Source organism: Equus asinus, chromosome 26 (assembly GCF_041296235.1).
Source record: "Equus asinus isolate D_3611 breed Donkey chromosome 26, EquAss-T2T_v2, whole genome shotgun sequence".
Classification (NCBI taxonomy): domain Eukaryota; kingdom Metazoa; phylum Chordata; class Mammalia; order Perissodactyla; family Equidae; genus Equus; species Equus asinus.
In genome coordinates, this window is record NC_091815.1 from 30,851,635 (window position 1) to 30,878,523 (window position 26,889).

The 26,889-nt window shown below is 53.3% G+C and overlaps 1 protein-coding gene and 2 long non-coding RNA genes across 3 annotated transcripts; 1 reads left to right on the top strand and 2 right to left on the bottom strand.

Moving 5' to 3' along the window:
- Positions 1–18: 18 nt before the first annotated feature.
- Positions 19–3,633, bottom strand: LOC106843775 (peptidoglycan recognition protein 1-like). The gene is made up of 3 exons (XM_014860968.3): positions 3,296–3,633; positions 1,207–1,328; positions 19–636 (listed from the first exon to the last, which is right to left on the bottom strand). Exons 1-3 carry the CDS (start codon positions 3,574–3,576, stop codon positions 458–460), a joined length of 582 nt encoding a protein of 193 aa, XP_014716454.2. The 5' UTR covers positions 3,577–3,633; the 3' UTR covers positions 19–457.
- On the top strand, positions 1,335–6,249 carry LOC123281190 (uncharacterized). The gene is made up of 3 exons (XR_006520499.2): positions 1,335–2,286; positions 3,681–3,765; positions 4,031–6,249. It is a non-coding gene; the product is annotated as an uncharacterized lncRNA (long non-coding RNA).
- Positions 6,250–7,004: 755 nt separating this feature from the next.
- On the bottom strand, positions 7,005–12,955 carry LOC123281275 (uncharacterized). The gene is made up of 3 exons (XR_006520683.2): positions 12,819–12,955; positions 8,730–8,912; positions 7,005–7,742 (listed from the first exon to the last, which is right to left on the bottom strand). It is a non-coding gene; the product is annotated as an uncharacterized lncRNA (long non-coding RNA).
- Between the last annotated feature and the right edge of the window lie 13,934 nt (positions 12,956–26,889).

A 26,889-nucleotide genomic window follows, 5' to 3' on the forward strand; every position in this document is an offset into this window, starting at 1 on the left:
GGAAGAACTCCCGCCCTCCCTAAAGCAATGAGAGGGGGGAGCAATGGTAGTGAGCAGCCCGTCCCCAAAGGAGTCCAAGCAGAGAGGCACAGACGTCGTTGGCTGTGTGGTGGAGAGGAGGTGTTTGCAGCAGGGTTCATTGCCCCAGGGGACCCCGAGCTGCTGTGAGTGACTCGTGGGTTGACTTGGTGCTGATTTCTGCCCTCTGCCCGGAAACCTCTGGGTTCTGAGCTGTGACGTGGCTTCTGAGCTGGGATCTCGGGGGTCTTGGTTCATGGTTTGGGTCTCTGGGTTCTGGGCACCAGGGAGGACAGAGTGCTGGGAGCTGGGGGAGTGGTTGGGTCATGAGGGAGGCAGAGAGGAAGGGAGGCAGGTGGCAGGACACAGGGTCACAGTGAGTGCATCTTTATTGGAGGGGGAAGCAGAGGGTTTCTGACTGGAGTGGGCAGGCAGGGCCTCAGTCTTGGTAGTGTGGCCAAGTCTGGATGATATCATAGAGCCGGTCACCTGGAGAGAGTGTGTCCTGCACGTCCCGGTGTCCTTTGACCTCATAGTTGGGACTCAGGGCGCCCCGAGCCACGCCACAAGCCAGCAGACTCTGGGCTGCCCTGAGGGCTCGTTGGGGGGGCGCCCGATCTGGGGAGGCAGAGGCAGGAGTCAGGCTGGGCCCTGGACGGGCAGAGGTCCAGGGGGCAGTGGTTACCATGGTGCCCTCCCAGCTGGCCCTCTGGGGCCCAGATCGGTCTCTGCCACTCCCTAGCCGTGGCTCCACCTCTCTGTGCCTCAGTTTCCTCACTGTGACAGGACAGAATCATGGCAGCTGGCCCCAGGGCTGTGGGACGATAACATGTCACTTTGTGCACAGAGGAAGCCCTCCACAAGGGTCGGCTGTCAAGATCCTCGCTGAGCCTCCTTTCTCGGCCCCAGACCTCGGGCTCCTGCCCACAGGGTAGCGGCCATTCACCCTGCACTCCTTCGGGGCCGTGGACGGACCCAAGACCCTGGTACAGATTACCGAATCCTCCCCAGGACCGCGGGCTGGAAACGGTCATGTCCAGAGGGGACAATGAGGCTCCGAAAAGCAGGTCACTAGCCCGAGGTCACAGAGCTTGTAGGTGGCAGAGCCTCTGAACCACCACCCACCACGCCCTGCGTTCCCCCAGGCCCCATGTCCGCCCCTGTCCCGACGGCTGGACAGTCACTTACCCATGTAGTTACCCATGAAGCTGATGCCGATGGACTTGGAGTTCCAGCCTCCTCCTGCGTGGGCGCCCTGAATGTCCCAACCCCGGCCCTCATACACAAGCCCATCTTCTCCGATCAGGAAGCTGTGGGGTGGGGGGTTGAGGAGTGAGGGGGGGTTTCCTGGGGAAGGAGCCCCTGTCCCTCCTCCACTCAGCAACCCTGAGTCACTACTGCCTCCGTTCTGTAGATGCAGAATCAGAGAGGTGCAGAGCTGCCCATGGTCACACAGCGGGTCAGGGGCAGAGCCAGGATTTTCACCCAGGTTCCCGTGACTCCCACCCACATGGTCTGACTCCTTGCTCTCTCCTGCCTCCCTGGAGAATCTGTCCTGCTCTCGATGAGTCCTCGCATGCGGTCCTCCGAGGCAGGCCCTGTGTCATCCCCACTTTAAGCTGAGGAAGCAGAGATGTAGGAAGAGAGGTGATTTGCCCGAGGTCACGCCCCATGACCCCTGCCTCTCAGAACTCGCCACCAAGGAGCTCTTCCACTGTCACCCGAGCCCCTTCCTGCTTCCTGCTCCGTGCTGGAGTCCCCTGAGTGATGGGATCAGGGACTCAAGGGCTGGCACCACAAGCAGACCAGACTCTGGAGCCCCAGCATCCGCCTGTGAGCTTTCCAGACCCCGCAGCCGATCCTTAAGACCCCTCGTCCCCCTGGTCTTGGTGGAGCGAGTCTGCCTGGCATGTGGTTGAACCAGAGGAGCAGCACATGAGCCGCAGTGTCTGCTTCCCCAGCCCTTGGCCCCCAGGGTCCCCAGTGATGCACAGAATGTCAGAACTTTCCCCTCTGGGTCCTGAACCTGCCACTTCAGAAGCCAGACTCTCAGAATCTGGCTGTGAAGAGACTAGAAATGCCACAGTGATGTCCCCAGCCCCGCCCCGCCTCCCCCACCCCCCCCCCCCCCCGGACTGGGTGGTCACCGCCCTGCTACAGCCGCAGCCCCTGGAAGGCATCTCTGCTCCCTGTGCATTTCTTCATGGAGGCATCTCCCCGAAACCTCAGCCCCAAAGCAGGAGGCACGGACAGGGGCTCATTCTACAGGTGAGGAAACTGAGGCTCAGAGAGGATGTGATGTGACGAGGGAGGGGATTCAGAACGTTAGAGTCAGACTCTTGAGTCCTAAAACCTGAGTGCTGACTTGTCTGCTTTTCTGTGACACGACTGAGGTCAGAGGCTGCAGCCCAGGCTTGGCTCTGCTGACTTCATGAGGGCGCTCCTTCCACCGCTGGGCTCCCGTCCCTCCCGCCTTCCCAGTGCAGAGCCATGTCCTCCCCATGCCCCACTATGCCCTCTGACCCCTCCTCATGCTATCCCTTCTCCCAGCCTCCTCCAGCCATCCTGGCCTCTATCCCTCAGCCTCAGGGCCTTTGCCCCGCTGTGCCCCCAGCTCACTGCACTCTTCCCTCAGCTCCCCCATCCTCTTCCTTTTTATTGTCACTCCTGTCACCCTGTGAAATCCATCCGGTTGACTCTGCTTGTTTCTCCCTGCTGGTGTTGAAATCCCTTTGGGCTGCATTCCTACCGTTCGAGGCTGTGTCCCCATGCCAGCATCCGGCACTCGGCCTGACACATAGAAGGTGCCAATGGCAATAGTCCGTGCATCTGGGGCCCAGACTCTGTGCCAGGTGGTGTCCTAGGAGCCTTGCCCACAGTGGCGGTTGGCGATCACATGGGCATCATCCGCTGACTGTGCACAGGAGGAGGACACTGCAGCTCAGAGACTGAGTGACCGGCCTGGGTCTCCACCGTCAGCAGGGGAGCTGGGACAGGGACCCAGCCCCGCGCTCACCCAGCCTGCTGTCTGCCTCCCAGCACAGGCGCAGACGGTCTAACGGGACTCCAGGGTGGAGGGCACCTTGGTGCGTGTTGGCAAAGTCTGTCCTTCCCTGGGGAGCAGAGCTGGCCGTCAGCCCCTTCCCCTCCTCCAGCATCTTCGTGCTGCCTGCACGTGCCCAGCCCTAGGCGGTGACCCCGGCGGCTCTAGAACCGGTCCCCCGTGTCTCCCGGGCCTGCACACCTTCCCCTCCTCCGGCCTCCCCTCCGCACTTACTTGTAGGCCACGTCGCACCAGCCCAGCGTCCCCTTGTGGAAGTTCTGCACGTTCTGGACCTGCTTCAGGCAGGAGTCCGGTGTGTCGCAGGGGCTGCCCGCCGTGTGTGACACCACCACGTAGCTCTTGGGCAGGCTTAGCTTCCGGTCGCAGTTGGACGCCAGGCCCCTCCACTCTCTCCGGGGCACGATGGGGCCACAGCAGTCCGAATCTTTTTGAGCCACTCCGTGTCTGAGGAGGGTGAACAGGGCCCAGGCGAGCAGAGCGCAGCGGAGAGACATGGCTGGCGGGGTGCACAGGGACGTCTAGGAGCTCGCGGTTGGCCAGGCCGCCTTTATATGCTGGGGTGGAGCGGCAGGAAAGGCCTTGCTTCACACCCTGGCAGGACTTCCCGGACAGGTCATAGTGGACCCAAGAATCTGCTTCCTCCTCTGGCAGGACCGCAAGCGGATGCGGTGTGGTTGGTCCAGGTGAGGTGGGGCGGGGGAGCCCACGACAAAGCCGGGTGCCCCTCATCCAGCCATCAGCGGGGGTGGGGTTGGTGCACACAGGCCCCTGGGCGCCCACCCTGCGGTTTCTGGCCGACCAGCGCCTGGATCCCTGCCCCCCGGGCGGCCTCTGGCAACAGGAGCCTCACAGCAGAGAAAGGGCGGGGGGGGGGGGGGGGGGGGCCCATCTCCCTCCGCCCACGGGGACTGAGGTCACCAGAGTCCCGGTTTTAAACTCTCCTCCCAGGTCCCAACGCGATGTCCCTAACCCTTTGAGCAGACTGCAGAGCTGAGCCCTGGGAAGCCCGCTCCACGGTGGAGGAGCCTGAGGCCCAGAGAAGGGACGTCAGTGCTGAGACATGGGAGATGGTGGCACCTGGTGGTCGGAGCCTGATTCAGGGCCGGGCTGCCTGGGACTGAATTCCGGCCCCATTCTAGGGTGTGAGCTGGGGCCAGTGACCTAACCAATCTGTGCCTCAGTTTCCCCACTGCAAAATGGGAGGATAATGGAAAGTCCCTGACTCGCAGGTCGATGTGGGATCAAATGGGCTGAAAGGGTGGAGCACTGAGACGTCGGCTCCTGCTGCCCCACAAGCGCCCCGGGACAGGGACTGAGACCTGCCCTTGGTGTGAGCCACGTGCTTTCCGTGGGGGCCACTGGCAGCTCCACTGTGCACAGGAGGGGCTGAGGTCCAGAGAGGGACAGCCATCTGCCCAGGGCCACTCAGGGGCTTGGGGTCAGCTGTTGGGGCAGAAGGCTTTCCTGGGGCCCCTGCCCTTCCCGGCTCGTTCCTCCTGCCTCCTCGGCACCTGGTGCGCTCAGGGCGGACGGCCCAGTTTGTCCTCCCTCCTTTCCTTCTGCTTCAGTGGATTAAACAGATTACAAAAGTATCACGTGCCGGCTGTGAGTAGTCGAATCGATGGGAAACGTTACTCACCTGTGTCCACTCCGTCCAGCTCCGCCCCCTGAGGTCCCCGTGGAGGCCAGTGTGGGGTTTCCTTCCCCGGTATTCTCCGCGCGCAGGTGGATCACGCTCACACTCACGGTGTCATGGCACAGCGCAGCGGGCAGCTCCAGCACCTTCCACGAGTCATCTCCCCACGAGCTCCCACAGGCCTGTGTGGGAGACGTGTCATTAACCTGCTCTTACCACCGAGGAAACTGAGTCCCGAGGGTTATCACACACGGGGAGAAGGTGGTGACGTCGGCTCAGCCACAGGCTTCCGGGCTCCAGAGATTAAGTTCTAAGCCATATTCTGCCTCCCACAAACACACGTAAGGGCACATGTTTAAAAATAAGTTCAATTTGCCCTCTGCCACCTAATATTTCATGAGCATCTCTCCAGGTCTATACATCGAATTCTAATTTATTTTTACTAATAGTTGCATACTATTTCCTGATACAGGGTCACCATTTTGACATAATCTTTTCTTTTTCTGAAGCTTTCCAGTTCTTTCCCCCAATGCTGCACAAAATATTATCACACATACAGCCCGACACACTGGAGCTTTTATAAATTATAAATGCAGACTCTCTGTGTGAAAGCTGTAACAGTCCGTACTTCCACAGGAACGGAGCTTCCACTCCCCCCAGAAGGGGGTGTTCTCACTTCCTAAACGTATGGATATAAAGTGACATTTCTGTGTCACTTTAATTGGTGTTTTTATGACCACTCAGGAGATTGAGCATTTTTCTATGTTTGCTGCCCATTTGGATTTGTCACTTGGATCTGTTTTCTGTCAATTGCCTGTTCATCTCCGTCGCCCATTTAAAAAAAATAGGTTGTTTGTCTTTTATTATCAATTTCAAAATGAAGAAAAAAACCCATAATGGGACTCTTGTGTTGTTGAGTGTGTACATTTCGTGTCTCTCAGTCCTTTTTAAAAGCAGGAAAGAAGAACATACATACAGAAAAGTGGACAAAGGCACTTTTATAGAGTTGCTAGAATTAATAAATGGACTTTATGGAAGTCTTAGAATAGAGTGGAGAGCTCCATTCATTTTCACACCGTGAATACACCACGCATCCAGCACCCGGATCATGAAATAGAGCCGCGTTTTAAATTTGATTAGATATTGCCCAATGCCATTCCAAAAGAGTTTCAGTTTTTCTTTTCCCCTTTAATGTAATCAGTTTTAAAATGCTTTACCAATCCAAGGACTGGTCCCTCCTTATTGTTTTATCCATATTTCCTTAAACATCAGACCCGTGATTGTCCTTTTGCATATTTATGGCTGTTCCCATCCTTCCTCTGTGAACTGTCTGTCCATCTCTTTTAGCCACTTTCCTGTTGGGTTGTTGTATATGGGGGATGTTAACCCCATGTCTGTCAAATATGCTGCAAATGTTTTCCTCAATCTATCCAAAAATATTATTTTTCCCTTTATGTTTTCTGCATTTCCTGTCTCGGAGAAGATCTTTCCACACCAAGATTATAAAACATCTTCTATTAAAAAATGTTATCTCGTGTTTTGCTTTCAATCCTTTACCTTTGCCGGAATTTACAATAGCTATGGTGTGAGGTAGGGGTGTAAATCTGTTTCTAAATGGCGCACCACTTGTCCCAGCACCATTTATTAAATAGTTAGAGCTGGTTTTAAATTTTAGCCCTGACACTTATTAGCTGGATGACCTTGGGCAATTGGGCAGCATTTGACACCACTGACCACTTCCTTCATCTTGAAATGCTCCCTTCCCTGAGCTTCTGTTTCATAAGACCGTCTTGATTGTCCTTCTGCTTCTCTGGCTGGGCTTTTCTTCTCCCTTTCAGACTCATTTTTCCCTCCATGACCATTGTACTACAGGTGATCTTATCCAGATAATGGCTTCAGCCACCAAATGTACCAAAATGTATTTATCCAAAATCTATATATTTTTATAGAGTTCAAAGATGTTTTAATGTTATGACAAATGTTCACAATATAATGTTAAGGGAAACAAACCAGGATACAAAAATGTACATACACCATGAAGCAGCTTTCTAAAGATGTGGCCGTGTGCTCACGTTCGGTTTTTGTTGAGGCCACTGGAGAGTGACCAGTTTGTTCCACTCGAGAAACTTGGGCGACAGGGCCATTTTTTAAAAATATCAATTATTTTTTAAATTGATTCATAATAATTTACATAATGCGAGATTTCAGTTGTACATTATTTCTTGTCCGTCACCACATAAGTGCTCCCCTTCACCCCCTGTGCCGCTCCCCACTCCCCTTCCCTTGGTAACCACTGAGCTGTTTTCTTTGTCCGTGTGCTTGTTTATATTCCACATAGGAGTGAAATCATCTGGTGTTTGTCTGTCTCAGTCTGCCTCATTTCGCTTAGCATAATTCCCTCCAGGTCCTTCCATGTTATTGCAAATGGGATGAATTTGCCTTTTTTCTGGCTGAGCAGTGTTCCACTGTATATATACACCACACCTTCTTTATCTAGTCATCAGCCGATGGCACTTGGGTTGCTTCCATGTCTTGGCTGTTGTGAATAGTGCTGCAATGAATATAGGGGTGCATATGTTACTTTGGATTGTTGGTTTCAAGTTGTTTGGGTAGATACCCAGTAGTGGGATGGCTGGGTCGTATGGTATTTCTATTTTTAGTTTTTTGAGGAATCTCCATACTGATTTCCATAGTGGCTGCACCAGTTTGCATTCCCAGACAAGCACCATTTAACTCATACATCTTGGGCTGCTTTTTGTTCATAGCTGAGATTTTTATTTTTTTCCCCTCAAACAGCACCCAAAACAATGCTCAGTTCATAGCAGGTGCTCAATCAGTAGTAACAGAATGATTGAATGAATATCCCAGCCACGCCCAAGTCGTGTTGCTGCCCCCTCGTCAACATCTGATGGCTGAGACCACTCCTGTCTGTTCCTCTCTCTGCACTCTGGTCCAGTCAGCATCTCGTCGCACCTGCTTGTTGCTCCCACCTCCTCAGTCACATCCCAAGATGCACCTGGACCCCTGTGAGGACAAAGCTCAGATAAAAAGTGAACCAGTTTTCCATGGCTTCTCATGACTCTCAGGGTGAGTCCCAAGCTCCTCACCGAGGCCGCCAGCACCGGCCGCCTCCACCCCAGCCTCACCTCGCTCTCTCCCGAGACCCTCTTCCTGAGTCCCCAGCCACCCTGCCTTTCTTGCTGCCCTTGAAGATGCTTTGACTTCCTTGACCCCAGGGGACTTTGGGCACACTCTGTACAGTTTTAAATAGAGGAACCTTCAGAAATTCAGCAACTTTGTACCTTCGCTTGGAGATTACAAAACACTCAGCTAGGCTTTTGTAAAAAGACAGGCATGTTTACACCTCAGCTTCCTTAATGATACTAAAAATATACCCATTAACCAGGTGGGGTGAAGGCTTCCCTTGTTAGAATTTTATTAATTCTGTCTCTTGTCAGCCTAATATGGAGACACGCCCTTGAGAGAATTTCCTGCAACTTGAATCTGTAACTGTTGTACTGCCTTTCAGCCTGAGGCTGTATTACTTGCATCCTTTTTGGATAGGAGGAAATTAGATTTGCTCCCTGTGTGTTTTAGGAAGTTGAATTTTTAAAGATTTAACTCACCAACTCCCTTTATTTGGTCTTGTTATAATTATCTCAGCCAGTATAAGAAGTCCCCAGATTCTCTTGCAATTAGCAGAAAACACTTGTTTTCTTTGTTGGATCAACAATGACAGAAGTCAAAATAGTGGCGATCGTGACAAGGACAAGTTTAAACACAGGGTAGAATTGTGATTTTTTTTCCTGGATGTTCCCAAACCGGGAATGCTCACCTCCCTCCCTCGACCCATCCTAATGGTTACTTAGTATTCATCTTCAGTGTCACCTTCTCAGGGTGACACCTCATTCTGGTATCTCAGTGTAGGACAGCTCTCACTATTTGCTTTCCCCACGCTATTTCCTTTCCTCTCCTTCTTCATATTGATCACAGCTGTGGGTGTGAACTTACCTGGGCAATTCTTTGATTAATTTCTCTCTCTCCCACTAAGCATGGAAGTCTATACGTAGGGTCATCGTTTAATGTATTGTGCAAACCACAATCCTTGAGGGTGAAAGAGGTAGCTGGTGATAATCATGCTGGGTCAATAGGCACACACCGGAGTGTCCCAAATAGTCCAGCTGTATAATTGCCCTGTTTAAAGACAAAGAAAGGACCATCGCTTTCCCCTCTCAGTCACCACTGTGTACCCTGTATAACATGTGGTTGGTGATAAATCCCTGTGAACATCACACATTGAGCCACCCTTGGCTTCTCTGTCTGTGAAATGGATTGAAGGGCGGTCCCCCCCACCTCATAGGGCTGTTGTAAGTGTCAGGGCTGCCCTCATGTGTGTGTTCCTGGATGACGGGACAGACGGACGCCTACACACCCTGCTGCTAAATATTTAAAACTTATACATCAAGCTAAAAGCTGCTAAATAAAATATGATTTAGCCTCTTCACGAGAACACCGTCAAAGGGCAAAATGGAAAGATCTCTGCAAGGCGGCAGTCCCCAGCGATTGACTGGGACAGGGCCATTTCCAGTGTGTCTCCTTCTCTGCAGAGACCGTGGCTGCTCTGGGGAGCTGGGTGGGAGGAGGAGAGAGTGCAGCTCGCTCCCTGACGGGCTGAATCCAGCTTCTTTCAGTGATTGGGGAAACTCGGGTGATAAACACGCATTTTTCCTTCCTCTCTATTGGGGGAGGGGACCGTTCTCAAATTGCTCCTCCCCCACCCCACCCAGGACTTCCTGTAGGTGGCTCCCCCTTCACCTGGGCTAACTCAAGCGACCTCCCTTCACAAGGTGCTCCCCGCCCCCACCCTGTAGCCAACACCCCTTTAAGTTCCTCTGAAGAACCGAAGGCTGGAAGGCCCCTTTGGAATTAGAATTCTCAGAGCCCTTGGAATTCTGCCCCGGAACATGGAGGCTGCTGGAGAGCAGGCCACAGGCTCTGGCCTCGCAGCCACCCCTCTGCTTTTCTAAGCTCCCTCCCCGGCCCACCACGGGGCCCCCTGTGAGCCCTGCTTGCTTGGCCCAGTTCTGCCCACAGCCTCAGCGACAGGGGGCCCTCGGGTTGAGGGGGGCACACCTGACCCCTTGCACCCCTGACTCACAGAAGAGGCCCCTGAGGGTTCCGGGAGGAGGCGAGGGCGGCCTGTTCAGGGAATTCTGGGGTCTTGAGGTCCCGGGGGCATGTCCAGAGGTGGGGACCCATCTTGCTCCTGGGGATCCCTTGCCCTTTGGGGAGAGACTCCAGCTTGAGTCTAATGGCAGCGTTGACGCTAACTCCATCCCGCATAATTTCTTGAGCACCTGCTGTGTGCCCCACCTACTTGTAGGTGCTGGGGATTCAGCCCTGAACAAAACAGGGCTCGTGGGGAGGACGGGCAGAAAATAAAGAAACTAATAACTATTTTTTTTGATAGGTATAGTACGTGTCACGTGGGTGATGCCATTAGTGTGGTGCCTGACAGGTACCAGGTGCGCGGGAGCAACAGTCTCAGCTCCGACCTTGGGGAGGACACGCCCCCCTTCTCCGCGGTTCCCCCTTCCGCCGCCAGAGGGCGCCGGTCCCCTCCATCCTCCCCGCTCCCCGCGCTCCCTCTCTGGTCCGGTGGTCACAGGGCGGCCTGGGCGGCGCAGGGTCCTGTTCTGTGACTGACCCGGGGCCCTGCCTCTCCCGCGGGGTGGGTTGCTCCTCATGACAGTAACAGAAACCGCACTATGGAGAATGAACAGCCGAGTTCCCGAGTGTATGTCGACGTCGAAGGTCACACAGCACCTCAGTCCTCAGATCCGGGTCTCCAGGCCCCATGAGCCAGGGTGCAGGGAGAGGAGGCCGTGGCGGCGGAGGGACCAGCGAGAGCAAAGGCGCGGAGGAGAGGAGAGGCAGGGGGACGTCGTGGAGCTACAGCGAAGGGTGATGCTGCTGGGGTGTGAAAACCAGGGCTGTGGGGGGGCAGGTCAGGGGAGCCGGACCACGCCGGGACTTAGCACAGGGAGGGTCTGACTCCAGGCCGTGGGCACTGGGGAGCCACGGAAGAGTGTGGAGGGATGGGAGCGATGGGAGCCACTTTGCACTTTTGAGAAACCATCCTGGGAGCAGAGAGGGAGATGGAGTCGGGATGGACAACACTCTTAGAGGACGCCTATAACCATGGAAGCTTCCGGAAGCCAGTTTTCAACCACGAGGGAAGCCACAGCTAGTGCGGTCAGCACTCCAGAAGGCAGAGAAGATGGAGAAAGTAAATCCGTGATATATCGCTGAGCTGCTGGAACTAGCCTCACGGAAGACCAGCCCCCTTACCAAATTCTTCTCCCCTTGGACACTCTGTCAATTAGATTGATTCTCACTATTTCCTTGTTATGACCTCCCAGTTCATTAGGACTGTTGTGTTTCGCGTATCTTTGAAAGGCTGTGTAATATAATTGTTGTGATTGGCTGAAGAATGGTCCCCCCAAACACATCCACATCCTAGTCTCGCAACCTGTGCACATTGCTTTATACGGCAGCACACCAATCCCAGAAAGGGACTCTGCAGACGCGATTGTGTGAGGGATCTTGAGATGCAGAGATGACTCTGGGTTACCCAGCTCTGCTCTAAGTACAGTCACATGTGCCCTCATGAGGGGAGCAGAGGGATGTTGGCCACAGACAGGAGAGAAGGTGACGTGAAGGCAGAGGCAGAGATGGGGCGAGGCAGCCACAAGCCAAGGAGACCAGCATCCAGCAGCAGCTGGAAGAGGGAGGAACCGAACTCTCCCCAAGAGCCTCCAGGGAGAGCGTGGTCCTGCCGGCACTTTCATTTTGGACGTGTGGCCTCCAGAACCGTGAGGGAGTAAATTTCTGCTGTTTTAAGCCATTGAGTTTGTGGTATTAAACTAAATACTGCAAGCTTAAGACTAAGGATGTCACGCTGGGTTGAAGAGAAAATAAGTCCAACTACATGTTGTTTATAAGAGACAGAATTTAAGTATTAGCACCTGGAGGGGCTGGCCCCGTGGCCGAGTGGTTAAGTTCGTGCGCTTCGCTGCAGGCGGCCCAGTGTTTCATCGGTTCGAATCCTGAGTGCACACATGGCACTGCTCATCAGCCCATGCTGAGGCGGAGTCCCACATGTCACAACTAGAAGGACCCACAACTAAGAATATACAACTATGTACCGGGGGGCTTTGGGGAGAAAAAGGAAAAAAATAAAATCTTAAAAAAAAAAATAAACATTAGCACCTGGAAACGTCAGAAGTAATGGGATGGAAGAATACACACCGTACACTCCTTCACCGAATAAAGCGGGGTAGTCGTATTAGCGTTAGACAGAGTCGAATTCAAGGCAAGAAGAACAAACAGGAATTAAAGGAGATATTTCCTCATGGACAGAAGAGCCAACCCAACAGGAAGACGCCACGGTCCTGACCCGTCCACCCCGTAGCGTAGCTTTAAAATACCTACATCGAGAAATGGGAGAATTTGAGGGAGAAATAGATAAATCCACTATCACAGTGGGAGACTTTCTCTCTTGATAGCTGAGAGGACAAGCAGAAGTAATTGGAAAGGACATTGAAGATTCAAACAACATAATTATCAACAAAACCTCATTGATGTAACTAGAACAGTGTACCACCCGTGACCAACTCCTTTCCAAATACACGCGGAATTCTCACCAAAATCAACCTTATGCCAGGCCACAAGGAAGTCCTCAAAAGTTTCAAAAGATTAAAGTCACTTATAGCAATATGTTCTCTGAGCATAACAGAAACAAGTTGTACATCAGTAATAAAAAGGAAATGGGAAAATCCATAATTGCCTGGAAATTAAGTAACACATTTCTAGAGAATCCATAGGTCTGAAATTTAGCAAATGTTTTGAATTGAATGAAAAGGACGATATGACACGAGAGAATGTGTGGGATACACCTACAGCAGCGCTTAGGGGAAATTTTGTGGCTTTAAATGCATATATTAGAAAGGAATGCATATATTAGAAAATTGATTCTTGATGCTCCATGTCAAGAAGGTCGAAAAAGAGGATGGAATTAAACCTAAGCGTCTTGGTTACCTGTTGCTGGATGGCAGTTAGTGGCTTCAAACAGCACACATGATCCTCCGCAGTTTCTTCGCGCCGGGAATCCGGGCACAAATTCGCGGGCTCCGATCCAGACTCGCTCACGAGGCTGCAACCGAGGTACAGAGGGAATACCTTCCATCAGCCCTGCGTGGGCTTCTGAGCGTTTCTAGACCTTTCTGCGGATGTGCTTCTTCCCACTTCCGGCTGTCTCTCGGGGAGTCAGTCTTCGGGGCCTGTGCCCTCCCTCGATGCTGCAGAGCCGGGCCGGGCGCGGGCACCCCTTCCGCTGCGGGTGCCGCGCGCGCTGTGGGTGCTGCGGTTTATCCAGGAGCCTGCGGGGCCGGGTCGGCTCTGCGCACGCGCACTAGGCTCCTGCGAAGGCTCGCTCTCCCCGCCCTGGGGGGCCGCACAGGGAGCCGGCCTGGGGGCGGGCTTGTGTGGGGGTGAGGTGCACGAATGTCGGGGGTGCCGCGGGCCAGTTGGGGGCATCCGCAGGTCCTATAGGAGTCCGCAGTGGCTCACGGGTGGCCTTCTGATGGCGTCTGCGCACGGTCAGTGGGATCTGCCTCCTTTCCCTCCATTCTGCGCAGAGCCGGGGCTGCTGTTCTCCCGGCGCCCACCGTCCGGCCCGCGCAGCTCACGGCTCCGCGCTCTGGATGCGGAGAGAGACGCGGGCCTCCGCGGCAGCGTCCGGCTCGGCTGGGGCGGCAGGCGCTCAGCACCCCCTCTCTCTGTAAGGGAGCGCAGGTGAGGCCATCGTGTGAGCTAAAGGGCCCGGCCCCTGCTCTGTGTGACCCCTCCTGCTCCGCATGTGCTCTGAGAAAGTCCCATTCTCTCCTGATTCGTGGCCTCTGCTGACGTATGTACTCCCCGATAGCTTGATAAATCAAAACTTTGTTCTAGGAGTTTCTCTCCAGGAACAGGCTGAGCACAGGCGGGAAACACACCTACAAGCTGTCCATCACAGCGGAGAGGAGAATGGAGCCATGTGATGCCCGGAGCCTGGCACGCCTGGAGCGCGGCGTCCCTGGACCCCTCCTCGCTGCCCATTTTCCCTCTATAACTGCCTCAAGCTTCTGTAATCCTCGAAGATGGGTTTTTGAGACATTAGTCCCCCGTCTTCCCATTTGCCGGCTAATCTAATCTAATTAAACTTCCTTTCTGGATCCCTGACTCATTGTGATTAATTGGCTCAGATCGAGGGGAGCAGAGCCAGCCCATTGCTGGATATCAATGCTGGTGACCCAGATGGGACCACAGCCTCTGCCGGTGGCTCGTCGACTTGGAGGAAGCTGTTTGGGGATTTTTCCCCACAGCTGCTGGCAGCTTTTTCTTTTCCTTTTTTCTGCCCAGGGAATTTCCCTTGTGGCTGCCTCGCTGGCCGACTGCCTCAGGCAAAGAATGACTGATCCTAAGCTGAGGAGCTTGCGTCTGCAGCCAGGGGAGTCATCCGGCCTCCACCTCCCAGGTACTATATCCCTTTTTCCTTGTCTGGGGGCCTTGGTGAGGCCAAGGTCCATCTGGTTCAGGCGCCGTCGTTTAGGGATAAGGTACAGAATGCCTAGGATATCGTCTGGAGGACTAGTCTCTGGCTTTGCTGTGCTGCGCACGCCTGGCTGTGAGGTCTGTTCTCCTGAGTGTGTGTGTTGCTCCGCCAGTCTGTGCGCCAGTGTCTCTCTGTGTCAGGATCCCACAGCGGACTCCTGGGGCTCATTCTGTCCTCTGTGGGGACGTGAAGTCTGCGACCTTTTCCGTCAAGGTCAAGCCAGAATTGCACATCTCAGTGGGGGCTGCTGTTTGTGTGTCAGCCCATGGAGGAGCCTGAGAGCGCGGCCTGACCGTCTTTCCCTCTGTCTGTCTTGTCCGGCGCCTTCTTTGCCGTCATTGTGTGGAGGTCAGGTGTGGCCTCAAAGTGAGCCGGACTTGGACTTCCTGCCAAACAGGAGATTTAAGGACCTTCTGCCAGGCGCCTGTCCCCCACACTGGTGGTGGGAGATTAGGTCTTTGCCCTCCTCAAACCCTTCCCTCTGGCCTCTTTGGCTTGTGTCGCCCTGGGGGGGACTGTGTGCTGGGGCGTAGTGGGACGTGGCTGTGTGCCAGTTTTCCTCCCTGGCTCCACTCTGTCCGTCCCCCAGACCCCAAAATGAAAAGGCCCGCTAGGGTGCATGCGGGCCACTTGGGCTGGTTTCACTTATGAGCCCGTGACCAAGAAAAGAATGATCTTTCCTGCAATGTAGCCTGGCCTCAGTACACGCTGAGCCCAGGAGGACAGTGGACCCCACACAGATCGCTCGGTTATGACACCATGTTGCAGCTGGAATTGTCCTGCAAGCAGGAAGGAAAGGAAGGTGCAATCCCCTATATTCAAGCCTTCGTGCTGCTGTATGTGGACCAGGGGACAGGGACAATGGACGAGGAGTCCAGGCCCCTCCTCGTCCTCCCTTTTTCCAGGCCCACCGCTCGCCCAGGGGAAGATGCCTGAGGGATCGCCAGGGCTGAGAGAGGGACTCTCTCCTTCTCAAACCCAGCAAGGGACAAAAGTCGGTCAGGGGGCCCTCCCAGGGGCGGGTCAATTTCCACTGCGACAGTATCCCACAGACATAATTGGGCAAGGGCAACTGGCCAGCTTCGTTTGCCTACAGTCTGCTTGCTCCACCTTGGATCTTTCAGTTGGAAAAATTTTATTTGCCTGAATGCCCTGGTCTCCTCCTGGGACGAAACCTTCTATGTAAACTGAATGCTCGAGTGACCTTTGCTCCAGGCCAAGTAGAGGTGGAAGTGCCACGAGAACAATCATCCTTACGGTTCCAGATGGTTCTGCTCGATGTTCAAACACCACCACCAGACCCGCTGCCACCTGAGCTCCTTAAGGAGGTGAGACCGGAAGCGTGGGCGGAGGGGAAGGCTGGGAAAGCAAACACTGTTCAGCCAGTACACATAGCCTGAAGCAATATCTGCTAAGACAGGAGGCTCAGAAGGGCGTCCAGCCAGCGCTGCAGAAATTCCTGGCGGCGGGCTTAATCAGACCTTGCCATTTGCCATGTGATCCTCCTATTCTCCTGGTCAAGAAACCCAATTCAGTCGAACATTGGTTTCCTCAGGACCTTCGTGCCATAAATGAGGTGGTTTAGGACCTGCACCCTGTGGTGCCCAGCCCTTCCCCTTGCTACTCGACATTCTGGGTGAATTTGGCTGGTTTTCAGTTTTGGACTTAAAGGGTGCATTCCTCTGCATACGCTCACAGAAGAATCGCAACAACTTTGTGCCTTTGAATGGCGTGACCCAGACCCTCAGGCCACTCAAGGATATTGTTGGACAGCGCTCCCCCAGGGCTTCAAAACTCCCTGCGCGGTTAGGGAAGGCCCTGGCTGCAGACCTGAGCCGCTCACAATCACAAGAAGGATCGCTGTGACAGTACGGGGATAACTTGCTGATCGCGAGCCCCACTTAGGAGCAGTTCCTGCCAACACAACCAAGACCTTGATCATTGGGCTGAATGTGGCTATCAGGGCTCACAAAAGAAAGCACAGATCTGCAAACAAAAAGTCACGCACTTAGGATTGACCTTATCAAAAGGCCAAAGGGAGCTGCCGCCAGACAGAGAGACAGCCATAGCGTGCCCGACCCTCCCACCACCCGGCGACAGCTGCGGGGATTCTGGGCAGGGCTGGTTTCTGTTGCATCTGGATCCCTAACTGTGGTTTCATGGGAAAGCCCCTCTATGAGGCTGTAAAAGGGCTTGACCGGGAGCCACTAGGATGGACAAAGGAATGTCAGGTGGCCTTTGATGCCATCAAGGCACAGTTAATTTCAGCCCCAGCCTTGGGGCTTCCTAACCTGGACAAGCCCTCCAGCCTGTAAGCACGTGGAAGGCAGGGAATAAGCTCGGGGGTATTAACTCAAAACCTGGGCTTGAGCCTCCAGCCTGTGGCTTAGTTTCCCAGGCAAATGGATCAGATTGTCCAAGGCTGGGCCCCCTGCCTCAGGGTGGTGGCTGCTGCTTGTGACATCCTGCAGGAAGTTGGAAAATTCACCCTGGGCCAAGCGACCATGGTATCTGTGCCACGCAAGTCCTCACAGTATCAGAACAGAAAGGGGGACACCGGCTCCCTGCAGGACGGATGGGTAGGTCCCAGGCCCTCCTTCTGGACGATCCCAATGTACGGATGCAAGTGTCGTCCTCCCCAAGCCCAGCCACCTTCTCCTTAAGGAGAGTCAGGAGCCTCAGAACATGACCGCTCACGAGTCATGGAGACGGCGCATTCTCGCTGACCCGATTTGTTGGCCTGTCCGCTGGAAGAGCCGGACCTGGAACTCTGCACAGATGGCAGCAGCTTCACGGATCAAGGTAAGAGGCATGGACATGGGGTCAGAACTTTACAGGAGACTGTAGAGGGTAAAGTCCCTCCCCCAGGGACGCGGGCTCCAGAGGCGGAAATCCTCGCCCCCCTCGGTCTGCACATCCAGGAAATATACGCAGATTCCTGCTGTGCCTGTGCTGTAGTTCATGCTCACGGGCCCACCTGGAAGGAGAGGGAACTCCCAACAGCAGGGACAAAGGAGACCAGACGTGCCCTGAAACGCTAGAGCTGCTTGGTGCGGTTCACGACCCTTATCGGGTAGCCATCACGTGTTGCCCTTGCCACCAGGGGGACAATACACCTGTTGCCCAAGGAGACAGACTGGCTGGCCAAGCGGCCAAACGGGCTGCTAGGACAGACACCCCTGCCGTGGCGGGATCCCACTGCCACAGATGGAGCTCGCTGCCCACAAGCCGATGTATTCTGAAAAGGATGAGGAAGGGGCTAAAGGATGGGGATGCGACACTGAACGCCCGGGAGGCAGGAAGCGGGGTGCCCGCGGGGTGATCCTAATACCTGAGGCCCTCTTATACCCCATCTTGAGACGAGGACATGAGAGCATGTGCTGTGGAAGAGATGCTGCCCTCCAGTGGGTCCAGAAGTGCATCATAGGGCCCCACCTACAAAAGGCCATACAACAGGTGAGTAAAAACTGCATAATCTGTGCAAAGAACAACCCAAGACCGCTTCCGGTCCCCCGCACCTCAGCCCCTGACATGAAGGAATTGGCCTTCTGAAGCCTGGCAAATGGACTTTGCCTAGATGCCCCGGGCAGCTGGGAATTTTAGGTTTTTGTTAGTGTCTGTGGACACCTTCGCCGGGTGGATAGAAGCCTTTGCCACCAGGACTGAGAAAGCACCAGAAATCACTTGCACGATGCTGAGAAATCATCGCTAGGTTTGTCTGCCTTATGTCTTGCAGAGTGATAACAGACCAGCTTTTGTCTCCCAAATGATGCAGCGAGTGTCCAGAGGCTCAGCCGTCCGATGGACGCTACTCTCAGCTTGGAGACCCCAGGCATCTGGAAAGACGGAGAAGATGAACCCCGCCTTACAGAAGACCAGTGCAGAATCTGTCAGGAAGCACGGCTAACTTGGCATGAGGCACTGCCCCCGGCCCTGCCTCGGGTTCCAGGAGCTCCCCAAAGTGGACTTAAATTGGTCCTTTCAAAATTCCATATGGGAGACCCGTTCAGGCATCTTCCCCTGGGACGGATCTCTGCATGTTTTAAGGGACGTCATGATTGCTAATTACGTTAAATCATTAAGCTTGGCATTAACTTCTGTCCGTGAATTTGCTTATCCGTCTGACGTCCCTCCACACGCCTTCTGACCTGATGATCACGTTTCCCTGAAACCTTGGAAAGACCAGGGACTCGAAAACCAGTTGTCACCCAAATGGACGGGCCCTTTGAGATTCTTCTCACCACTCACTCCTCCGTAGAGCTGGTACCCTGGATACACTGCTCCCGGATCAAGGCCGCCCCAAGATCACGGGAAAGGATCCCATGTGTATCGAGGGGAAAGTGGATGCTGGAACCCATTGGAGAGCTAAAATATGCCTTTAAAAGAAAACTTTGCTCTCTTCTATCTAACTTTTCTTCTGATTCAAAAGGAAAGTAACTCTTTTCCATGCCATGGTCCCCCTACGACGTCCTGATTCAGCAGGAAGTAGCTAGAGAAAGTACGATGCCCTGTCTCCCCCTTGACCGTAAGATTATGGGTTACTACTGACAGGGGGAAATTGAAAGTGAGCATAAGTGACGCCATCTTGTTTTGCTAAATGGCCCCGGCCCCTCCTCTGCTCTGCACGTACTCTAAAAAAAACACATGCTGTCCTGATATATGGCCTCTGCTTACGCATGGACTCCCCAAGAGCTTAATAAATTAAAACTTTGTTCTATTAGCTTCTTTACAGGAACAGGCTGACCACAGGCGAGAAACACACCTACAAGGTATCCATTGCAGCTGACAGAAGAATGGAGCAATGTGATGCCTGGAGCCCAGCATCCCTGGACCCCTCCTCACTGCCCATTTTCCTCTCTAACTGCCTCAAGATTCTGGAGTCCTTGCAGATGGCTTTTTGAGACATTAGTCACCCGTCTTCTGATCTGCCAGCTGATCTACTCTAATTAGACTTCCTCTCTCGATCCCTAACTCACTGTGATTCATTGGCTCAGATCGCGGCAAGCAGGGTGAGCCCATTGCTTGGTATGAACTTTCCTCTGAGGGAGAAATCAGGGGCCAAGGAGGCCTCTCTTGGCGCTGAGCTGTGCCGCCTTGGGGCGGGGGTGTCTGTCTAAAGCGAAGCTGTTCTCTTACCCTCGTCAGGGCTTCCAGTCTCAGATTGTTTTGCCCCAGTGCTGTCCTGGAACTTCTCTGCTGGACTCCTTGACTCCCACGAGGGCCCTCTCCTCCACAGGTGACCGTTATTTCACTCTACAGAAACAGAAACCAGTTTAAGAGGCAAAGTGTTTATTTGGGATCAAAGAATTGCAGTTGGGGAGCAGAGATTCAGGGAGAAACCCAAAGAGCGTCCCGATTACAGGAGAGGGGCTCAGGGCTTTTATGGGGAGAAGGGAGGAAGATGAAGCAAATTGTATTAGGGAAGAGTTCTTTGGTGCGGGTTGAGGTGAGGCTAGGTTTGTACTTCGTAGACTGGCTTGAGATTTAGTCATCAGGCAAAAGGCTAGGCTGGTACCCCATGGATGGTGAGCGATTCAGCCATCAGCAAAGTCCAGTTCCATCACTTCTCACAGACAGGATGTTCTTGTCCTTACTGACTTCTTGGGATGTTGGCGGTTTGGTCCAGTTTGGAAGATAAAGAAAACAAGACGTGGAAGGCCATTCCTCTGAAGTGGCTGCTCTGGCTCTGTTTTAATATGGTTCCACTCTTGTCATCTTTCACAGTCATAAGCAGCGCCTTTGGGTGTGGACGGTAGGAAATTCTTACGCTGTCACATTGGTAACATCACTCTCCATCTTTCCTCAAATTTCCCCCTTTTATAAGGATAACAGTTATATTGGATTAGAGCCCACACAAGTGACCTCATCTTTTTTAAAAAACAGTTTTATTTAGGTGTAATTGATATAGAGAACTAACGACCTCATCTTAACTTGATCATCGGCAAAGACCCTGTTAGCAAACAAGGTCACATTCACAGGTATTGGGGGTTAGGTCTTCACGATTTTGTGGGCCACAGTTCAACCCATGACGACGCCTCCCCGCTCTTGACACTTTTTCAGGTTACAGCATTGCTGGTCCAGTCTGACCTGCTGACTCTGCCCACTACACGGTGGCTTTTGCAACTGTCTTCAGTCTGACGGTGAAGCACCTTTCATTGCAAACTCACTCAACACTGGACTGACAGTCCAGGTGGGCCTTCCCTCCCTGTGGTCCACGGGCCTGCGGTGTGCTAAGTGCTGAAACAGCTTTCAAAACCAGCTCTGAAAGATTCCCCACTCGTCCCCCTCACCTTCTCCTAGCGTCTACACCTGAGGAAGACAGATTGGCCACTGAAAGCAGCAGTTCCAAGAAAGGGGTCATCTCTCCTTGGCCATTTCCTGGACAATGATCACGACGAAATGGTGGGGGATTATGGGCTGTAAAGTCTGGGGGGGTCCCCGAGACCACCCTCGGGTTGGACAATTTGCTAGAAGGACTCACAGAACTCGTGGAAAACTGTTCCACTCACAGTTATGGTTTATTACAGAGAAAGGAACAGATTAAAATCAGCCAGGGGATGAGGCGCATGGGGCAGAGTCCAGCAGAGACCAGGCATGAGCATCCAGTTGTCTCTCCCTGTGGACTTGTGGGCGATGCTAACCCTTCCAGCAAGGATGTGTGACGACGATCACCGAGTATTTCCAACCAGCTCACCTGAGCCTTAGTGTCCAGAGTTTTTACTGACACTTGGTCACATAGACATGATTGACAGCCTGTGTGGCTGACCTCGGCCTTCAGCCCCTCTGGAGGCTGAGCAGATACCATTGGCCCAGAGCCGCCACTGTAAATCATTGTCCCCATAGACTATCTGGCCCATCCCAAAGCCCCCAGGTAAACAAAGATGCTCTTATCAGGCAGGACAGCCCAAAGGCTTAAATATCACGTCCCAGGAGCCAGGCAAGGGGCAGACCTGTCTCTGGGTGAAGTTAATTCTTTACTATACATGGGGGTTATACAGACCTATTTGACAATTCAGAATCCCACCTTGACCAGGCCTGGGCACGATGCATCTTCGTTTCCCCTACTAACATTTCCAGGCCAGCCTGGTTGGTTCATCCTCTGGCACAGCCCACAGGAGCCTTGGAGATTCCAAGTTAATTCTGGTTCAGCCCCCTGGCTTCTCTCGTTGGATTGATATGGTCCTAGATCACAAAGATAATGATCACTTGGTTGAGTACACTGCTTGCTGAGTTACCCCCTTTGTGGTCACATGGGTGGCAAGGGAGGAAATACAAGGAGTTTCAAAAGATGTAAAAATCACCTTGTTCCACTCACACCTGACTCTTCTGGATGAAAGGTCTGTATGCAAATAGGGGATGGATGGAACAAAAGGGTGAAGTTCTAGCTCCTGGAGGGGACACACTGACTTTGTGGCCGTGCAGGGGCAACAATAACCTCAGTGCTTGGGGAAGGAACACCATAGGACCCCGGGCACGGTACTCAAGGGGAAAACAGTGAGTGCTCCCTTTGTCCCCTGGATTCAGCACTGCCGCCTGAGTCCAGAAACAGCTGCTGCTGACACTCAGGTCTGCTGCTGGGTGTCATCCTCATCTGTCTGCTGTGAAAACAGGAAACCCGTGTGGGTATGCCGTCCACAGCACCTCCCTCCTATGTGCGCAGAGACACACACTGACAAACCTTGATTCAGGCTGACTGACTCAGTTCGTGTGCCTCCCCCGGCACCTGGTCATCCTTGGGCTGTGCCATGTACGGCAACTGAGGCTGCACCTGCTTGGTGACACTGCCCATGTGCCTCAGCCAAATCTGTGGCTGGTGATCCAAGGTGGGTTTCACAACAAATCCTGAGCTGGGGTGCCCTGTGTCCCTTCAGGTTACATGTTTGTATGTGGGGGAAGATGGGCCACAAAGTTTCTATCCACTGAGGCTGGAGGTTTCTTTTTCAGCCCATCTATCGCTCCCTGTAATTATCGGCAATGTCACCAAAGATCCGCAGGTCCGTCTAAACTCGCTTGCTTGGGTTGTAGACCACATCCTGGCTGCATAAAATAAGACCCACTGTCCCCCCGCGACGTGGTCACAGTTGTCTGATGCTGGACCACAGGGAGCATCATTGAGGTCAATCCTGCAGGCTGGACTCGTGTTGCTTCCTGGAGTTCTGTTGATGGTTGTCTCCATTAAATACTGGATGAAACAAATTGAAGAGACTGGGTCCCAGCATCTATCAGTCAGACTAATCAGAGTGGCCAGTGGAGTGGCATGCTCATGTGAAAATTCAAGTCTGGCCAAAAATGTGTCATGCCAAGGGGTTCATTGTCGAGAGAGGCAACCTGCAATAGGAATGGAGCCTCCCTGTGTATTCTCACGGGCATGACTAGAATCTTTGTCCTGACTGCTCTTGGTCCAGGCCATTTCTTAGGGTTATGTTTACAGCAAGCAGCCTTGAAGGGTGAGTTAACATTTCCCCCAAGATCCAGCAGGCTCCCTACTGCTTCTGTAAAAGTGGAGGATTCCCCAAGCTCTGTGTTCTCCAGGAGGAAATAGCCCTAATGTATGTGTGGTGTGAGACTCTGGCTCCCTCTGCATCAACCCCACTGTTTTGGGGGGAAAAGAGGAAAGAAAACACATATGCTAATGCTCCTACTTTTGATGCGCTGTGAGTACCAAAGTCCTTTGTCTCTGACCTGGTATTTTGTGTCTTCTGCTAACATTTATGAGACAGTTTCAGAATAATTTGTTGGCCTGTAAATGGAGTAAATTCCCAGACCCTGACAGTTCTACTGGTGAATTCTATGAAATATTCAAAGAAGAAATAACCACCTCATACAAGCTTTTTCAGAGAATAGAGGCAGGGCATACTTCCTAAGTTATGTTATGAGGCCAGCATAATCCAGATACCAAAACCAGAAAAAAAGATATTACAGAAAAAGAAAAAATAACAGACCAAGAACCCTCACAAAAATAGAGGCAAAAATTCCTAACAAAGTATGAAGAAACAGAACCCACCGATGTATACCATGACCATATAAGGTTTAACCCAGCAGCACAGGTGTGCTTGACCTTCAAAAGTCAATCAGTGTAGCACCAGTGTCCGCGCCTTGTGTCTGAGAGCAGCCCGTGGCAGCTCTGAGCGGGAGAGGCGGGTTTGGATCCCCACCATAGCTGTCAGTTTCAGCTACTTGAAGTCTGTGCGTGCCCAGCAATAGCATTCTCACTCCTAAAGGGATTAATATGCAGATCTGGCAGAGGATGATAATTAAGTGGAGATCAAGTAACTTTGCCAACTACAGTTAATTGTTCAAAGTTCCTGAGCAGACAGACGTTGAAGATGGACCTCCCGGGAGGAAGATGCACCCACACGTGTAAAGACGGAAGGAGGGACTGGGAATGTGGCCACACTACAAAAAACAGCAGGAAACACAATGGAACCCGACAATTTTAAGGACATGATAACAACTAGAAGGAAAACTCATAAAATCAAATGACAAATGTTGGAAAGGGTGTGGAGAACAGGGAACCCTTATGTGCTACTGGTGGGAATGCAAACTGGTGCAGCCACTATGGAAAACAGCACGGAGATTTATCAAAATATTAAAAATAGAAATACCATATGACCCAGCCATCCCACTACTGGGTATCTATCCATAGAACTTGAAATCAACAATCCAAAGAGATTTATGCACCCCTATGTTCATTGCAGCATTATTCACAATAGGCAAGATGTGGAAGCAACCCAAGTGCCCTTCTACGGATGAATGGATAAAGAAGATGTGGTATATACATACAATGAAATATGCTCAGCCATAAAAGAGACGAAACTGTCCCATTTGCAACAACATGGATAGACCTTGACGGTATGATGTTAAGCGAAATAAGCCAGACAGAGAAAGACAAATACTACATGATTTCACTCATATGTGGAAGATAAACAAACACATGGACAACAAGACAGATTTGTGGTTACCAGAGGGGAAGGGGTTTAGGGGTGGGTGAAAGGGGTTATGGGTACATAAGTACGGCAACAGACAAAAAGTAGACTTCTGGAGGTGAGCACAATGAAGTCTATTCAGAAATTGATAAATAATAATGTACACCGGAAACTACACAATGTTATAGACCATTATGACCTCAATAAAATTACTGGAAAAAAAATTTTCATGAAACTCCAAAAAAAAAAAAAACCCTCAGAAAATCAGTATTGAGAAGAGTGAACCATTAAATTTTCACTAGTCAATTGGTAGCACAGATTCTCTAGTAAATTAGCAGCTACATGAGATATTCTTTTTATGCATCCATCTCCAGAATTAGGTGACAGATGCACTCGGCAAGAAAATACCAATGCTCGGGAAGAAGGTGTGGCCTGGCGAGCAGAAGTTCTGTAGCAGCAGAAAGTAGCAGACGGAGAACAGAGAGCAGCAAAGAACAGAAGAAAATGGAAAAGGAAGCTCGGGAGGAAGGAAAAAGGAACAATCGAAACTGACCTGAAACTTTCATAAAGCGTCCTCAAAACGTCCTAGCGCCAGTGGGAGGAATCTGAGCTCCACACCCAAACAACACTTGTGTGTATTTAAGAGTGTTTTCAGAGTGCAAACCTTGATTTTCATGCACTCATCAGGCCACCCAGCATTCCCCCAAAGTACCTTGAACTCTTAGGGATCGCGACTCAGAAGAACAAAGGACTTACAAGACAATATGTTTTTCAACATGCTGCAAATATAAGACAATTGTTTGCAGAAGAGATATTATCCCAAGTGGAACATGCCGGTACCTCTTCAAGCTGGTGTTTCTAGCTTATGAAATGGGTTCAAAAAATTTTATGGTGGGTAAATCCACTGGCATCTGTTATGCTTTCCTTCAATGTGCAGAGTGATAAAATAAATAATTTTAAATACTTTTTGTTTCCATGATTATGGAGAGACCTAAGGAACTGCATGGGACATAGGGAAGGACTCCGATACCTAGTAGCAATCGGTGGGCGGGGCCGGTGGAGAGAGGGCAGGGCTGGAGGCGGCCGCAGGAGGCTGGGCCTGCAGATGGGGACCCGAAAGGGGCGGGGCCTGAGCGTCTAGTGGAGCGAGAGGGCGGGGCCCGGGAGATGGGGATCTGGTCGAGGTCCCCTGGCATTTATGGGGGTGGGTAGTGGAAAATTGGGAAGGGTTTCCGGGGCGCTGGGGGAAACCTCAGGAAGAAGGGTCCAATGCAAGGGGGTGCTAGGATGTAGAGAAGTGACAGGTTCCTTTTGGGGGCTCTGTGGGGCTCCGAGAGGGGCGCAGCCTGAGAGACGGTGTCTATGAGGGTGGTGTGCAAGGGCGCGAATGGCTAGGAGATGATGGGGGGCTGGACCTGAAGGTTCGGAGACGGTTCGATCCGGGAAGGGGCTTGGGATACGAGTGTCCTGGCCGGCGGGAAACGGACAGTGCGTCCTGGGCTGCAGGAGACGGACTCCGCCGGTGGGACCGCCCGCGGCCCGGGAGGATCGGGGCTCGTCGTCCCGGGAGCGCTCCACGTCGCGTGGCCGCGGCGCCGCCCGCTCGTCCTCCCGAGAGAGCGGCCGGGGAGGCCGGGGTCGAGGCCGCCCTGCCCGCCCCTCGTCCTCGCCCACAGGTGTGTGCCGGGCGCCCGTGGGAGGGGGTGGAACGGACTGGAACGCGGAGGAGCCATCCCGTAACCCCGCCTCCTCTTCTCTCCACCCCCGCCCCGCCCCCGTCCTAGGTGGTCGCGTGCCCCGTTTCGACCCCACAGCCTTTGTGAAAGCCAAGGAGAAGAAGCAGAGAGAGATGAAGATGAAGTTAGCGCGCAGTTCCCCTCTCCTGCCCATACCCCGCCCCTTTGCCTGGTCCCCTGACCTGTGCCCTCATCTATCCCGGTCTCCATCACCTGTCTCCATCACCTGTCGCCTGCTCCATCTCTCCCCTTCCCCTAGCGGCTCCCTCTTCTCACCTGACACCCCCCTGGCACGGTCTGTGACTCCGCATGCTTTCTCCCTACTTAGGCCACGTGACCTCAGGTGGGTCACCGGCCTTGGCTGTGGTCCCCGGGGGCGCAGCGCCGCCCTTCCCCATATTGGTTGGGCGCACAGGCGGGCGTCTCCTTCCCGCTCCCCAGGCAGCAGCAGCGGAACCGACTGGGCAGCGGAGGAAGCGGGGACGGCCCGTCCATCTCCTGGTCTCGCCAGACTCGGGCCCCCGCCGCCGTGAGCGGCCGAGGGGACGCGGCCACCCGCTCGCGGAACCGCAGCTCCTCGGGTAACGGGGCGGAGCGCGGCCGGCGGGCGGGCGGGGCGGCGGGCGGGGCGGAGGCTCAGCGCGTCCTTCTCCCCCTAGTGGACAGTGTGCGCAGCCGCGGCTCGTCCGCCAGCTCCTGCAGCGAGTTGGAGGATTTCTCGGAATCGCTGCCTAGAGGGTAAAACTCGGGCTGGGGACCGACCGCCTCCAGCGGGTGTCTGGGGAGACTGGAAACAGTCTTCTGCGGGGAAACTGGGTGCTGGAGCCTTGAAACGACGGAGGGCGGGGTGGGAG

Bases quoted from the DNA above. Each gene is read 5' to 3' on its own strand.
- LOC106843775 (XM_014860968.3), bottom strand. From the start codon at position 3,576: ATGTCTCTCCGCTGCGCTCTGCTCGCCTGGGCCCTGTTCACCCTCCTC. The intron at 1,329-3,295 runs GTAAGTGCGGAG...CCCACCCCACAG, and splicing joins TGGTGCGACGTGGCCTACAA to CTTCCTGATCGGAGAAGATG. The intron at 637-1,206 runs GTAAGTGACTGT...CTGCCTCCCCAG, and splicing joins CTTCATGGGTAACTACATGG to ATCGGGCGCCCCCCCAACGA.